Raw genomic sequence first — 17,168 nt, 5'->3', positions numbered from 1 at the left:
CAAGTGGATGCATTTAGTTATTTTCAGAATAAATAAAAAGTAAATAAAGAAAATTGGATTTCGACGTCCGAAATAATGTTTACTGTGTGACAATTTTCTGACACAATGTACCATTATTTTTCAAGGCAAAATCTCTTTTTTTTGTGTGTGTGTGTGTGTGTGGCCGAGCGCCCGACTTGATGCAGACAGTAAAGGAACCTGGCTGGTTGTTTCTACACGACACCAAATTAGTGTGGCACCGGGTGTAACCAACAAGCTAACGTTAGGCTAGTTAGGTGTAGCTAGCTAGCTGTAGTTTCTTGTCAGCGTACGCAGCTTTATGATTGACACTTAAATGCACTGAGGGTCGCTAAAGAAACTCTTTGGTGTCACTTGAATGTACAGTCGCTCTGCTTTTATCGTCAACGTCGCTGCTTCGATTGTTTTTCTTTTATTATCTCTTCCGTGTTGGTCACATAGCTCAGTTAGCCTCTTTAGCTAACTAGGCACAGCGGCGTATGGGTGTCAAAGTTAGCAGTGACTCCCCCGGTTGTCTGGTCGCTTGATCTTAACATTTCGGACACGTCAAGGTAAACATTTAGCCTTCGTGCGTGTAGCAAGGCTTAGCTTGCCGGGCTAACGGAGTGATCGGCGGTGTGTGTGTGTGTGTGTGTTTTCCCCACAACTTGTTGTTTATATTCTGATGTCAGCTGGTAAACTCTGAGTGAACATGTCAGTGTTTCTTTTTACTTTCCTGTTGTAGCAGCGACCTGTCATTATCAACTCACACTGGAGCTAACCATTAGCTTCTGTTAGCACGTCACTACTCTGTGTGATTTATTTTTTTTAGTTGTTAATCTGATTTATTTTATTTTATTAATAATAAGGCTAAGTGTTACATTTTTCTCATAAAGGTCACCATCTTTTTCTAATTTAACCTGTGTCAATCTGTCACTTTCATTATATGCAGAATTAGGAAAACAACTATTATGTTGTAATATAATTTGGACATATTTCACGCCAACTTGAAGAGTAGTTTTGTTTGTAAAATGAGTAATTATTAATTCCACTGTTGAACTTTGACCTGTCACACCACACTGAGCGATCAATATGAACAGCAGCCATAAATAACATTAGAGTTCAGGAATAAAAAAAAAATCAAATGTTCAAAACATTTTAGAAACCCTAGTTATGTTGTTGAAAATATGTATTTTTCAGTTTTCATAAATTATTCTGTAGAATGTTTTCTGGATTAATCATGAAATGTATTGGGGATTTGTCCAACCAGCAGTCTAAAGTCTTATGTTAGTGTTGTTGTTTTTTTTTGTATGAGACTTAAAGTACATCAGAAATGCATACATACGAGGCTTTAAAGTATTGATTGTGAGTTATTTCTGTGCTTTAACTTGTGAAAAGATTCGATAGTCAGAAAGTTGCTGACTGTGTGGGATCCCTGATTTTGATCCTCTCTGCAAATTACAGCTTAGTTGCGTAACGTTTCGAACTTCTATTTCCCTTTTTAAGGTTCCCCAAATCGGTCTCCTGTTTTTGGAGGCTGTGATGTCGGAGCCCAAAACCCCAACACCCACTCCTGCTGGTGACACATACAAAGGATGGGTGTTCAAGTGGACAAACTACATCAAGGGTTATCAGCGGAGGTGGTTTGTCCTGAGCAATGGGCTGTTGTCATACTACAGGTACACTTTCCTGTAAAACTGATACATTTAACTACGTGTATACTCTTGATCATTGGCAGAAAATAATCTCCGCTTTATGTAGATGGTAACAACTATTGAATTACACCCAGAGCTGATAACTGAGTGAATTTATTATTAGATCTTTCCCATTATAGTTGCAATGTTTCCTCATATTATAATCACATGGAACACAAATCAAGCCCCTTAGCAGGACAGAAAGAATCTTGATGGGCCTGTTCACATGTAACACTGATGTGTATCCTGGCCTGGGTCATCAAATCATAGGACAAGAGCTCTAAATTAAGCTGTAGATGTCCACGGATTTGCTTGATTTATCACCATTACAGTTGTTTCTGTATGTTGTTAGCCGTTTACTCTGTACATAACAATGCATCTCATTAGCACTGTTCATTTGTAGTGTACTGATTCATTCCAGCAAGGCATTTTAATGCAGTTAAATTGCATTTTCACCTCTTCATTATCAGGACTCAGGCAGAGATGGGCCACACGTGTCGAGGCACGATCAACCTGGCCACAGCGACTATCACCGTGGATGACGCCTGCAACTTTGTTATCTCCAACGGTGGGGCACAAACGTACCACCTGAAGGCCAGCTGTGAGGTGGAACGTCAGCGCTGGATCACTGCCCTGGAACTGGCCAAAGCCAAGGCGGCTCGCATGCAGGCCGAGTCAGGTGAAAAAAAACAAAAAAAAACAGACCAACAGTAGAAGAGAAAAAAAGTAGAAACAGTTTTGCTCTGGAATTTTTTCCTCTGTCTTACGTTATTTTTTTCTCAGTAATCATTTAAAGCTTTTTTTTTTTTTTTTTTGTTGCTTTGTTTATTACCAGACGACTCAGGGGACGACTTTCCTCCATCGTCCGCGCCAGCAGCACCGGGACAAGGCAGCGCATCACAGAACTCAGAGGTCCAGTCTGCTCTGAGAACACTTGGAAGCAAAGTGGAGGATCTCAGCACGTGCAATGACCTGATCTCAAAGCACGGCTCTGCCCTCCAGAGGTCAGGCTTTACCAGTCTATTGCTCTCTGTTTGCTGCACTCTCTAGCCCTGAAGCTTAAAATGTTCTCATGTCTGGTATTATTACTTAGAAATCTAGAACCCAAGACTCAAAGATGCTCATAAATCCATTTGAGAGAATAATCATACCTTAATTAAAAAAAAAACCTTTTTATAGATTGTCATTTTAAGGCTTTTTGTCTTTCGCTGAGGTAGGAGAGGCACCATTTGTTAAAGAAGCATGTAGATGAATGTAATTTAAATGTTAAACTAGCTTTGTAACACTGTTAGAGAATAGTTTTTAATCTTCTCTTCAGTAGGATTAAAACTGTGATCTCAACTACTCTAACATTATTTATCTGTTAATTACTCATGAAAACATTGCTTGTGTAAAACTTACTTGATACTTAATACAGTCCAATCCACTTTTTATATATAGCACATTAATAAAATGTGAAACTTTATAAAAGTGCTGCACTGGGACTTAAAAAGAGAAGAAAAAAACCCTGAAAAATAAATAAAAAGCTTCTAAAGAACACTGGAAGAGGTGGACTTTGGCATGATTCATGTGTACTCGGACCGCAATATGACATCATTCTAAACGGCTCCTTTCGCTTCAATATCCGCTGTACCCGTGCAGCAGGGGCCTGCGGACGTAGGAAGAGGGTTGAAGTTTGCGTCATAGAAAAAAATAACCAAAATATCCAGAGTTTGCAGTTTGGACTCAGTCTGCGAGTGGTTGCCATGGTTGCTGCTGCTTCTTTTTTGCTTCTTTGCCGATTTGCAAACCAGCTGTGTGCATACTGCCACCTGCTGTATCAGACTGTGTACATACGCATGGATATTACTGATGTGAACGCAGACCAGCGGGGGAGAGGGGAGGGGGAGGAATCATGCTCGGGCACAGTATGAGACAATCGCGCCAAATGTGAATACTTGAGAGCACTGCTAGAGACATAAGAAACATCAAAAGCATATAAGAACACTGATAAATAAAATAAAGAGATAGAGAAACCATATTTCTGAGTCTTGCCTAAAACTAGGCCTCATTGATTGATCAGTTTTGTTTTTGTTAACTGTTAACCCACCTTGTTCATTTCAATATCTCTTTCAGGTCTTTATCAGAATTGGACAGTTTGCGTCTGACGGGAGAGGCTGGGGACAAGATTCGTCAGGTGACGGAGAGGGCCACACTGTTCCGTATTACCTCTAACGCCATGATTAATGTAAGTTTGACCTCCTCTCATGTGTCTTGTAGCAGCAAAAGTTGGTCTTAGCAGGTCATACAAAGTTGATATGACTTGGCTCTCGGCGGTTGGGGGGTGTTCTGCTTCACCCCATATGATGTGTTGCCCCCTCAGGCGTGTCGTGACTTCCTCGCACTGGCTCAGGCTCACAGCAAGCGGTGGCAGAAAGCCCTTCAGGCAGAAAGGGATCAGCGGGTTCGGCTGGAGGAGACTTTAGAGCAGCTGGCCAAGCAGCACAACAACCTGGAGCGAGCGTTCAGAGGGGCTTCACAGGCGAACTCTACTGCAGACAATAAAAGTAGGACGTGACCTCAAAACGTAAAACATTACCTAAGAGGCACTTAGAGGGAAATAGTTATAATAACTCTGACTGGTTTCGTTTCCAGACAGATTGATGAGAGAATCACACTTGCCAGCGAGAGAGCGTAATTTATTACTTGTAATTCAGGTTTCACAATCATTGTTTCATTGTTAAGGTGCTGCGGGTCCAGGAAAAGGTGAAGCCAGCGATGAAGATGACGACAATGAGTTCTTTGATGCCATGGAGGAGGCGCCTGAGTTCATCACCGTACCTGCAGACCCACAGTTCCACAAGTCAGTGCTCTCAAATTCAGCCCACAAGCACATATTTACCAATTCATATGCCACTCTTAGAAGGAAAAATGTTTTTAGGCTTGAGTGCTGTGTCATCATTAGTGTTCCTTGTATGATTTTTGTTCTCTTTATCTGTGCTCTAGACCGATTTAATTGTTGACAGATTTATCGCTCTATATTCCATTTACTTGTGTCTGGATTTTGGCTTTTTATTTCACCTAAAAAATCCCCTCGACCCTGACAGAATCCCTTTATTTGAATCTCTTGCAGAAGATCAAGCAGTAACATCAGCGGCTTCAACAGTGAAATGTGTCCTGATGATCAGTCGGTAAGTGTCTAATGAGACACTTTTCATACACCGAAGCATTTCAGCATGCTTTACACATGAATGAAATAGAATGAAAATCAAAGATATTCAATTCATAAAAGCTGAAGTTAAAGGTTTTTAAATGAATAGAAATGACAAAAGTGCATAGTGAAATTCAGTGAAAGTGTTTCAAAATGAGTTTGTAGCGGTTAGAGGGTAGAGCATGTAGTGTTAAAAAAAAAAAAGTCTTGAAAATGGAAAATATTGAGGTGGACTGTGCCTTTAATAGCCGTTGCACCAGCTTCAAGGGAGTTTTAAAAAAGCTTTAAAATCTTTCCGCACAGGTCCATGCTGATTTCACTGTGTTTCTTTTCTAACATTTGGGGCAGCCAATAGGCAAGCCCCAAATGTCCACAGAGTCCTGGATGGTTCAAATGTCACAAGCACGGGTTGGAGAAGTGTACAGATTATGTGGTTTATGTTCGTAACTCTATACACAAACTGTCGACAGAGGAAAATTTGGTCCCTGGAACTCTTGTGTGAAGATAAAAAGTTGAAACTGTAACTCTCCTTGTAGCTTTTTAGCTCCAAACAGTGTTCCAGGGACCCATTTTTCATTCGAATAAGGTTTGTGTATTCAGTTCAGAAAATAGAGCATAGAATTGTTTCACTTCTTCAAATTTCACCACCAAGTCTTCAAAGTGCACATTTAAACACAAGCTGAAACATAAAAAAAAATCAAGCCTTTGAATAACAGGTAGCCAGTGTGCTGATTTAAGAACTGGATTAATGTCTTATTTTTGTTTTGAAAGAAGCCCCTTGATCAGACCGTTGCAGTAAACTAAACTGCGCGAGAAGCCCTGTCAAAATGTTGCCAACCATTGTTTGCTTTACATTCTTTTTTTCGAAAGTTTTCTTGTAAATCTGCAGCTTGCTTGTAGGACTTAAGACTTGAAATATAATATAACTTTATAATATGCAAGCAAACTCCTGCACACTATCTAACTTGAGCCTCTGTAAATAGTATAACAAACAGAAGGGTCTGTACCTAAAGTGTCTTGAGAATACATTTGTTATGAATTGGATTCTTAAAACTAGAAGTGCTATAGTCGTTATGGGTCATTCTTTCTAAGAGCGGTGTAGCCCCGTATTTATAGACTCTCCTGCCTTTGCTTTTAGCTCAACGAGGAACCCCTAGCGATGAACCAGGAATCCCCGTCTCAGGACTTAGTACCCTTAAAGAAGAGGCGGACGCGCATCTCCGACAAACCCAACTACTCTCTCAACCTTTGGAGCATCATGAAGAACTGCATCGGCAAAGAGCTGTCCAAGATTCCCATGCCTGTGAGTATCTGTGCGGTGGTTACTTAACACTCATGCGGTCGTTGCCAGCATATAAAGGGCTTTTCACAGCCTCTTCTGCCAGCGCTTGGCTGCTCTTTTCATGTCTTTGTGTGGCTGCAAACAAAAGATGTATTTGCTATTTAATAAGATAACCGCAGGGATTTAAGGTCACATTCTTCTGACACGAATGTCATCAGATGGCCCGGGTTCAATCAAAACACCAATCATTTTCATGTCCTCAGTACGAGTTTGACAGCATTCCTCAAGAGTCACCGGAGGTAAAAATATCTCTGTTGTCATCCACGATGAGTACAAAGACAGTTTGTTTACTCGGTAAACCTCAGAGACAAACCCTAGATACACGCCTCTGACCTTTATGCAGGTTTCTTTTTATTTAGAAAGGATATCTCAATCAACACACTAAATCTGCTCTAGCACGCAGGTCGAGCTCTGTAGATATACGGTGGCACTTCTACCAGACCTGTCGACTGCATTTACACAGCAGAAATACTAAGATAGTCTATAACAACAGTTCATATTTATCTCACATTCCTGCTGTCCTGTTTTGGTTGGCTTCAGTCTGTCGAAACCAAAAGCTGCACATCACTCAGCAAACAAAGCCAAAGCAGCATACACAGATTCAGCTCAACCTGGGACCTGAACATGCAAAGACCAAATCCCAGATAAAATATACATATATATCAAAAATGTAGAACATTAATTCCATTGTGCTAAATATGTGCAAATGAATATTTGCAGTGTATGTTGCAAACAAATGTACATTGATGTTGCTAATTGAAAACCCAATAAGAACTGTTAAACAAAAAAAATGTAGAACATTAGAAAAACAAGTTGTAAAGTGCTGGATAAACACTTTCTTTAAAATCTTAAAAATCCTCCATAAAGTGTAAATTATGACTACAAGAACTGCTGTCCCTCTGCTGAGTTATACAGTACATACGCATAATGATTTTACTCCCACTACAATAATCAAAGTACACATTATATCTGATATTATATATCAGAGAGTAACCTGTCTTATCAGTGCAGAAAAGGCTGAACTGTTTGAGGTAGTACAGAAATGCTGTGTCCTGGCATGGTTTGTCCACTAGGAGGCGCTGACAGGTTAATTTTCACACACCGATGTCCTGCTTGGCATCTAATACTCTTAGAAAAAAAAAAAATCTGTGTGATGTGTTTAAAAATAGTTAAATGTCAATTTAATCAACTATAATCAAACATTAAACTGTGACAGAACATTGAGTATAAAACAAGGTGTACATTTGGATGAAAGCAAAATAGTCCTGTTTGGCAAAGGGTGAAATGTGTGTAGTCTCCCTTTTTCTTGGATTAATGTCTGTGAACACGGCACGGTTAGAGATGTAGTTATAAAGGTCATTCAGACAATCATTTGTTATCAAAAGTATGGCCCAACTGATGTGGGATTTTTGGGGCCGATATCGGGGAGGAAAAAAAAAATCAGATACCAAAATATCTGCAAATATCTTTCTTAGATCTGTTTTGTATCTGTAGAGATAGACAGATATAGATATACGACAAGATGGTCACTCAACTGGAAAGCTACTGCGCTGATGTATGTGCATCAGCGTGTGACACTCTGGAGAGTGATAATGTTTGTTGTAATCCATATAGAACATTCTGCTGATAACAGCCTGTGAACTGTTAGTGTGATACAACGATGCTCAAATGAAATGCTGTTTAACTGCTGATTAAATCCAGTACCATTGGCGCATATCTACGGAAAAATGAGCTGATACCAATAGTCACTGGATAAGCTAGTGTCGGACGATATTATCGGCTGGCTGATTTATCAGTCAGGCCCTAATCAGAATTTATGAATATGTATATTATATTATTTGTATGTCTGAAGGAAAAATCAAGTCTGAATTTTTAAGACTTTCTTCTGTATTCATTTTCATTCTTTTGGAGGAGCTGGTCTTGCCGTCTGTGCTGTGTAGAAGTGAGCATGACTGTATGTGTGCTGGACTTCAGGAAGAACAGCCAATGCGTATGCTGGTGCTAATGGGGATCCTAATAAAGAAAAAAAAGAGTCTAAATGAAACGATGGCAGATGCAGAGTTCCTTGAATAGGCTGGTAAACATCACTTTTAAAATGGTGGCTGCAACAAGGCTTGAAAACCAAAAAACTGCATCTCACTTTAAACAAATGAATTCATTAGTATTGACTAGTTTTGTACCTGTGCTGGTACGTAACCCCTTAAACACATGTAGATTGTCTGCTGCTTCTGCCTTTGCTCCTGTAATATTAACACTTTTGAGAAAGGTTGACATAGTTTGAAATGTTTTTGATAATTCTATCTGCAGCTCAAAGCAGTTGAAAGATCCTCCTCTCTTGAATGTGGTTGCTGGTGTGAGAGTGTGTGTGTTTGTGATGCACTGTGCTTCGTTGTGGTATGTTGTTTTGATTATTGGGTGCTGTTTTATAAGTGTTCCTTTTTTTTCCATGACGTGCTAAAGGAGGGCAGATGAAAATTAGATAATATGTACGATAACTAAACCAAGTGGCAACATTTATGATTAATATCGCACACGATCCCTTTTACGGATAAAATAACTTTAATAAGATTAGATAATCCTTTATTTATCCCACAATGGGGAAAATGTAATGGCATCGCAATAAGAAATGTCTGACATCAAATGACATTTGAGTGATTCTGCTCCTGGCAGGTGAACTTCAACGAGCCCATATCCATGCTGCAGCGGCTGTCGGAGGACCTCGAGTACCACGAGCTGCTCGACAAGGCCGCCAAGTGCCAGAGTTCCCTCGAGCAAATGTGCTACGTGGCCGCCTTCTCCGTGTCCTCCTACTCCACCACCGTCCACCGCACCGGCAAGCCCTTCAACCCTCTGCTGGGAGAGACGTACGAGCTGGACCGCCGGAGAGAGAGTGGCTACCGCTCCCTCTGCGAGCAGGTGAGGGTGGGGAAGCAAGTCATAGAGACTGAAGGATTCTGTTAAGGAAGTGAAACTCCATTGACTCAGCAGTCATTGTCTCCTTTGTGTTCTAATAATTGTTCTGGACCTCAATGTGTCAAGAAAGTCACATCCATGAGTATGAACTAGTTTCCTCAAGAGAAGGTCAGTGTATTACACCTCAGGGTAAAAAGAGACGTGGTACTTGAACACACAGTTAAGGTGAAAAGACAATGTTGGGCTTTTTTTTTTTTTAGGTGTGTCAAAAAAGGAGTTTTAATGTTGCAAAACAAGAAACACAGTAATGCTTTTATTCATTAGGCGGGAAAAATACATGAAGTCGAATAAAAACCTGACTAATATCTTCTTTAAGCCAGCAAATCTGCTCAGCAGGCAGCTTCGGACATGGCTGTATTTAGAGCAAGAGCTTTAAAGGACTGGGTCAGATGAGTCACAAAGCGCTTTAAATTGGATTTAGCAAGTAGTAATTACCATTAAATGTTATTGTAGATGAGTAATATAATTGGATTTATAGTAGTTTTAATTACCTGCTACATAATAACAGGGTTTAATTTTAATACTAGGCTGCTCTGTCATTGTCCACTTCACACTGAAAGTGGGTCATGAGTGCGAGAGGGCTACAGAAAGAGGCTCAATGACCACCAGTTATGTACCTGTTTGACGTGAAATGACATGCAACATGTCGTCTTTACCTTCCCTCACAGGTGAGTCATCACCCTCCTGCAGCAGCGCATCATGTGATCTCTGATCGGGGCTGGACTCTGAGGCAGGAAATCACTGTTGCCAGCAAGTTCAGGGGAAAATACCTCTCCATCATGCCCTTAGGTAAGAGTCCATGTGGTTTAGGACATAGAAAGCATGCCTGGCGATCCGCTGATTATGTACATGAGGGTGTGTTTCTAACTTTAGACTTATTTCCTGTGGATGAACACAAGGTGCACAAACCAATGATTACAGTGTTCTTTATTAAATACAAGTGAGTACAGCTGGAAGAATGCAGCAGTCACGCCTTTGACTTAACAAAAAGTTAACTACATGGGAAACCAAGCGAGGCTTTGTTTGCTTAGTTGGTTATGATGATCATCCCTTGTTTGCATATCATCTTTGTTGGCAGGCACAATTCACGCAATCTTCGAGAAAGGCAACAATCACTACACATGGAAGAAAGTCACCACCACGGTGCACAACATCATCGTCGGAAAACTGTGGATCGACCAGGTGGGACTGACAGTTTGAACACAGTGACACCTTCAAAACCCCAATTTTTTTTATTAACACCCCAGACCTTTAGAAACTTATATGTGCTCTGAATACAAAAGCCTTTAATTATTATAATTTTTTTAATCCTATGTCTAACTCAAAGACTCAGAAACAGGGTGGAGACAGAACATAGACAAACAATAAACGTCTCTGCCAGATTTAAACCCTAAAGCAGTAGTTACACGGTCTGCTGCAAACCATGTGACAGCCAGTCTGCCTGAGTGTATTTAAAGCGAATATAAGTGGTTCGATTAAAACTTTTCATCACAGATTATAAGCACTCCTATTGCCGTTTATTAATTTATTTATTATCAACTAAGCTTGTAAATCCAGCGTTTGCGTCAGGCAACAACCACAAATATTACTCACAGTGGCAAATGTAGTGCCTCAGGGACACATTTGTAACGAGGATACCTTTTTGAAAAGAATGTTCAGAGTGAAACGTTGTGAAAACATGACAGGCGGTGTGGTGTTAGTAACAGAAAACATGATATCAGATGACATGGGGACAGAGAGACAATGCAGCTATTCAAACCATCCTGAATGTCACCGACACACTGCTCAGATGCAGCGCCTTCAATATTTACTCACTACTGTGTGTGGAACTTGAAATTTTGCAATAGAATTTGCGACATTCTGAAACGTCACCGTACATCTTTAAACATTATTAACTCACACCACCCACCTAAAAGCTGCACTAAAGAATACACTCCAGAGTTTCTTTACATATACTGTTGTGTAGGGGAGTAATAGGATTAAAAATACTTCAATGACTTACATATCAAAGTTGATATATAGTGTAAACCAAAACTATGAGCTTAATGTCCCATAAAGGATAGTTGTCGAGGCCGAGTCGAGTTAGGTGATATTGAGGATGAGATTATTTTTCTGTTTTACTGTCCCATCCATGACAACATAAAGGATGTACCTGTCTTTTAGAAAAATGTCTTCCATTACCTTTGATTTCTTCTGGTTAGATTATGAAAAACTTTTGCTTTAGCAGAGGACAGCTTTTTTTTCTGGAGCAGCATTTGGACAAAAGACAAAATATACTATATAAAGGCACAGTGTGTGAATACCGCCACTAGAGGGCTCTCAATCGAAACAAAAGATGATGTTGAGGCTGGTGGGGAATCATGGGAGGGATTCTCTCTGCTACTCCACCCCTAACCCCTGATGAACTCTTAGTAGTCAAGACGAACGATTGACTCAGACCTGAGGACGATGTATCCTAGTATCATGACGTCTTTTATCACAGCAGCACAAATAAACAGCAGCTTTCAGTAGAAGCTCCCGCTTCCCTGTGCAGTGGTCTTTGACGTAACATCTGCTGTTTCCACAGCAACAACAAACATGCGTCCTGTTACAACTATAAAATGAGGGATTTCTCTGGCTTTGATAACTGTTGGAAATATTAGAAGAGATTTACGCACTCAACCACCAAAAAGATAAAAACATAGGTCAAGTCATTTTTTAACAATTTAAATGTTTAGGTGAAACAATTCTACATATATTAACCCTTTAAGACTGAACTGTGAAGGGAACATGCAACTTTGTTATGTTATGAAATGTTGAGCCGCTGCAGCTGAATTTCTGGAGTCTTAAAAACCCATGAGGGTTGACCACTTAGTATTTTATTCATGCACACAATCATCAATCAAATCAGATCAAATCAATCAAAGTGTACAGTTGATCGTTAACTTAAATTGTTGCTCTTATTTGTGTGAATCTAAAAAGTGTTTTTCTTTTTTAACCCTTTCTTTCTCTCTCTCGGTCAGTCAGGGGAGATCGACGTGGTGAACCACACCACCGGAGACCGCTGCCACTTGAAGTTTGCTCCTTACAGCTACTTCTCCAGAGACGTGGCCAGGAAGGTGAGAAACAAAAAGCAAACTCAATGAACTCATTCTCTCCTTTTTCATGTTGTTGCCTCTGAGAAGTCTCTTAAGTGTTTCTGTGTATTTACATTTTCACATTTCAACATTTGAGACCTGCCCATTTTAGTCCGGCTTTGAACCGATTTCTTTTTTAACCTTATTTATTCATTTATTTTACTTTTTGGTCTTTTTTTTTTAAATCCGTATATTGGCTTATTCTAGTTTACATTTCTGGATGATCTTTTGATGTTTTCCCGACGGTGCTTCCTCAGTTTGTCAGCTCCTTATTATGGAGTCTTTTATATATTTGACCATGTGGTAGTTTTTATAGTTTTTTGTTTTTTTTAATTATGTGTGATCGATTTAAAGGGAAAACTCCTCTTCTCTGATATTAAATTGTGTTAGTTTAAACCAATCCCTGGTTCATTAATTTGCCCTTTTCCGCCCTACACCACATCACCGGTCCCTGAGGCTGCCTGGATCGTGCTGCTTCATTTCTCTGTTAACCCTCTTCACTCGTCTTTCTTAAGGTGACCGGCGTTGTAATGGATAAGGATGGCAAAGCCCACTACGTGCTGTCGGGCACATGGGATGAGAAGATGGAGTTTTCTCGGGTGATGCAGAGCAGCCGCGGAGGGGAGAACGGCACAGAGGGCAAACAGAAGACGGTCTATCAAACCCTCAAAGCCAGAGAGGTGTGGAGGAGGAACCCTCTTCCGTAAGTACTGTAAACGCATGGCTGGGTGTGTGTGTAATTAAACCTGAGTCATGCGTAATATCTAAAAATATTCTTGGCACAAGAACACATATTTACCTCGTTTGACTCTTTGTTTAGTTGATGTTGTTGTTTTGTCTGCCTCTCCTGAGAGGAACAGGTTCTTATTCAGAAACTATTTGAGTCAAATATTTAAATATTTCACAACATTTGCGTACGCAGCGGTTCCCCCTACATGACGCTGTACCTGGGTGATGGATTTGGCAGGTTGGGGGGCTGACACATATCACAAAAATCATCCTAAACTATAAGCGTGATTCATGGATTTCAGCAGCTAATGGCTCATCATTTGCTCAAGGTGTAATTCACAAAGCATGTGGCTCATTATATTCAGGTTCAAAAACTGCCAATGGCTAACCCAATGTCAAAGTCATATTTATAGACTAATTATGCTGATACTTTAAGGTCATACAGAGGGGGAATTGTTTTTCTGATCACTAGAAGTTTGCCTGTGACATGATCTCTGTTACCACAGTCTCAGCAGACAGTTTCTGCTCCTCTCTTAACTGTTGGTGCAGTGTTTGTGAATTGGACACTGTTTTTGCAATGAGGCTGATTAACACAGAAAGAAGACTTTTTTTCTGCTTAATGTAACCTTCAAAAAATGTAAAAAAAAAAAACACTGGAATACGCAATGATCTATGTGACGCTCCAAAGACAGCAGCATGTTGTAAAATACTTTTAAGTAGAAAGAATCACTATAGGGGGTATAGGGGGGTAACTATGACAAAGATTGTTTACAGCAAACATCTAATTTTTTGAGGTTTACACTCACCAAAGAATTTGACAAGATTTCATTCAGACATAGAAATAAGCCAGAGTCACACAATAATATAATTTCTTAATTTAATTTTAAATTTTTTAATTCTTTTCAATTCTAATAAAGCAGCAACATGGATGTTATAATTCTGTCAGAGAAACCCTGTGGGGAAACTGTCCAAGTAGAACTGCTGCCTTTTAATTAAACAATTTTAATGAGATTTTAAACTTTAACTCTGCACTGTAACTTTGAACTCTTTTTTATATTTTTACTTTATTTATTTCAATTAATTTCATTTTAATTTGGTTTTTAAATTGGTTTTTAAATGTTCTATTATAATGTTTCTTTTTTCCTCTGCCATGATGCTTTTGATGTCTTGTGTGAAGCACTTTGAATTGCCTTGTTGTTGAAATGTGCTATACAAGTAAACTTGCCTTGATGAATGCTGAATTTATGTGCTGTCTATAGAGGGTGTAAAAGCTTCACTTGTTAGGAGTTATTCACCTCCACCTACCTGCCCTACCAGTCATACCTCAGTCATGACTGTAGCTCTTTGAGGAAGTGTTTCCATGATGTGTTATCAGTACTAGGATGTGCAATTCAAGAAGAATGTTCTTTTCAGAAGTCACTGACAATTATACAGATTTCGGAATAACCACCCCCTGTTATTATCAACTCTGAAAAACCGGTGATCACGGTATGATTTTAGCTGTCCCACACTCGTCCTTTGTCAGTATGCAGAGAGATAATCTTTACTTTTTCACTACTCTGCCAGTTCTAATTTCATGTCAAAGTATGTAGACTTATGGTGTGTTAGTTTTACTTTCACTTTTCCTCATTTTTTTCATTCTTTCGGTGGAGTTCAACAACGAATTCTTCGACAGCTACATAAAGTCTATCCATCTTTCTCTGGTTCTGAATCTCACATCACCACATCTGCCTCACCGGCACCTGGCACTAATGCTTTCTTCTTCTTCAGGTTGCATTCTTATACAATAGAATATTGATTAAAATATATATTTAACCTTCTCAGAGGAAAGGTTGCACAGATTACAGGCCGTGTACATGCATACACGTGTAATGTAGATAAGCTAACATCTTTTGTTGTATTTGCCTCCCACAGCGACGGAGCGGAGACCATGTACTACTTCACTGCCCTGGCGCTGACCCTGAACGAGCTAGAGGAGGGCATGGCGCCCACCGACAGCCGGCGCCGGCCCGATCAACGCCTAATGGAGGAGGGCCGCTGGGACGAGGCCAACTCGGAGAAGCAGCGGCTAGAGGAGAAGCAGCGCAGCGTCCGGAGGGAGAGAGAGAGGGAGGCCGCCAGCCAACGCACCTCCAGCCAATCAGAAGAAGGTGAGGCTCAACCCTGTGCTAATGTTTGTCCTCTTTTGCTTGTATGGGGGGAAATTTTGTAATTTAGGGGTAAAAAAAAAATCTCTGTGATCCCTCTTTTCTCTTTCAAAAGCTGTCGAGGAGGATTCTGTTACTGATCCCTCCTTAAAATGCAAGTACTCCTATTTTTGCTCTTCAACAGCTTCCTCCTTTAATTTTGATTCATGCTCCAATCTTTTATCCAGATTGTCTTCTTTTATTTCTTCTAACACAGTTTTTCCTCTATTTTAGGCGCACCTCATGAAAACTACCAGGCACTTTGGTTTGAGCGCTGTGAGGACCGCATCACAGGTGAGCCAGTCCATATCTATAAGGGAGGCTACTGGGAAGCCAAGGACCGGGGCAGCTGGGAAGGCTGTCCTGATATATTTTGACCTTAGCATCGACTGCAAGGTTCCCTGAAGAGACTGATCCATCAAAGCCGCCTGGTGGACGGCTTCCACCAACGGCCAGGCTCGTCACCCACCACACATGCTCCCTCCAGTGGCTCTCTGTTCTAAGAGATCTCCAGGACGGTCTCTGCTGTCTGCAACCGGAGGTGGGGCCTCCTTAATCCTGTTCTGGTTCTTGTCTCCTTAATGCTGTCACATATCTGAGATGAATTGTTGAAGTTCTGCTGCTTTGACCCGGGTCAGGCAACAAGGTGAAATGGGAAGTGCTTCCAAAATCTACAGTAGCCGCTCAGTGAAAGTCTTGTTCATTCTCTGAGTAAGAGCAGAAGAGGTTTTTATGCTGATAACACCATGTGAGATAATGTAGTGTTCTTATTGTCATCCACAGCTTTGTGTGCTTTGGTTATAACTCTAAAAACGGGGTAAGATCTTGGTAATATATACATTTCTATATAAATATGTTTAGAATAATTTCATTGAACTGTCGACTGGTGGCCTTCAAGACCTTAGCGAGGATTTCTTGTTTTTCTCTCTGATTTAGTGTCTTAATGTAATGAAGTGAAGGTTCTACTGTGCTCGTGTGTATGATGCATATCTGCTCTTCCATCACTTTACTACTCTGCCTTTGTGCAGTATACTGTGTTAAAAAAGAAAAAGAAGAAACAAACGATTGTGGAAAATAATGGTTAAACCTCCATGCTGTTATTTTTTTGTAGTTAAGAGTCCCCCCACCCCCCCCACACCTATTCTCTACGCCTTAGAAATGAGCAAGCTGCTCATGCTTGTATTAAGATCACATCTGAGTGGATTTGACGCCGACGTTAATTGCTGTTTTTGTTGTACAAAAAAATGAAACTTTGAGGAAATAGTAAAAAAAAAAAACAAGGTGCAAAATGCCCCCAAAAAGCTTGTTCCTTAATTATGGCACATTTATCAGTTAACGAATCAATCCCTTTTCACAGGATCGGAATAATGTTTAGTCTTTTCACAGAGGATAACGGAGTATCATGGCAGTAAAATGGTTTTCAACAGTGTCGTGTTTAATAGTGTTGAGGGTAACACATTCATATGAGCAAAGAAACAAGTGTTAATACATTATGCAAGTACATTTTGACACCAAATACATGGGATATAATGTGTGTGTGTGTGTGTGTGTGTGTGCGCCCGTGTGTGTGTGTGCGCGCTTGTTTGTGATATTCATAATTTTGTTTGTAAGTGTACTTAAAAATGAAGAATAAAGAAACAAAGAAGCATCGCAAATAACTATGATTTTATAAATGTATAGAAATTCATATTATAGTATTGATGACTGTAAGGTAGGATTTTTTTTTTTTTTTTTTTTTTGGGGTTCCTCTCGCACTAATGGAAGAGGACTTTCTTCATTTTGAGAAAAAAGGGAGTTTCCAAACTTAACCCAGATGGGAGACATGACATTGTTCAGTATTTTGTATTAACAAAGAAAAATAATCTGTAATAAACAAATGCTGTGATGTCAAACAAAAAAAACGCTTTCATTACTGTGCTTGTTTATTTCCATTGATCCAAC

The 17,168-nt window shown here is 40.0% G+C and overlaps 1 protein-coding gene across 3 annotated transcripts; it reads left to right on the top strand.

Moving 5' to 3' along the window:
• The first annotated feature begins 224 nt into the window (after positions 1-224).
• Positions 225-17,128, top strand: LOC109980717 (oxysterol-binding protein 1). Of its 3 annotated transcripts, none has more exons than XM_020629204.3 (17): positions 225-569; positions 1,504-1,676; positions 2,162-2,370; positions 2,527-2,695; positions 3,807-3,918; positions 4,054-4,237; positions 4,416-4,533; positions 4,804-4,861; positions 6,020-6,184; positions 8,894-9,139; positions 9,865-9,985; positions 10,275-10,378; positions 12,199-12,294; positions 12,828-13,015; positions 14,956-15,191; positions 15,304-15,342; positions 15,462-17,128. In XM_020629204.3, exons 2-17 carry the CDS (start codon positions 1,540-1,542, stop codon positions 15,602-15,604), a joined length of 2,325 nt encoding a protein of 774 aa, XP_020484860.2. In that variant the 5' UTR covers positions 225-569; positions 1,504-1,539; the 3' UTR covers positions 15,605-17,128. The 3 variants fall into 3 exon arrangements, with proteins under 3 accessions (XP_020484860.2, XP_020484862.2, XP_020484861.2); XM_020629205.3 differs by lacking the exon at positions 225-569 and adding an exon at positions 593-711; XM_020629206.3 differs by lacking the exon at positions 15,304-15,342.
• The last annotated feature ends 40 nt before the right edge of the window (positions 17,129-17,168 follow it).

This window comes from Labrus bergylta, chromosome 22, assembly GCF_963930695.1.
Source record: "Labrus bergylta chromosome 22, fLabBer1.1, whole genome shotgun sequence".
Taxonomy (NCBI): Eukaryota; Metazoa; Chordata; class Actinopteri; order Labriformes; family Labridae; genus Labrus; species Labrus bergylta.
This window is presented reverse-complemented; position numbering and strand designations above follow the sequence as displayed.

What these genes read in the sequence shown, in the direction of transcription:
- LOC109980717 (XM_020629204.3), top strand. Translation starts at nt 1,540, where the DNA reads ATGTCGGAGCCCAAAACCCCAACACCCACTCCTGCTGGTGACACATAC. An exon ending in CTCTACTGCAGACAATAAAA is followed by an intron (nt 4,238 to 4,415) that starts GTAGGACGTGAC and finishes TTCATTGTTAAG; the next exon opens with GTGCTGCGGGTCCAGGAAAA. An exon ending in CCTCTCCATCATGCCCTTAG is followed by an intron (nt 9,986 to 10,274) that starts GTAAGAGTCCAT and finishes CTTTGTTGGCAG; the next exon opens with GCACAATTCACGCAATCTTC.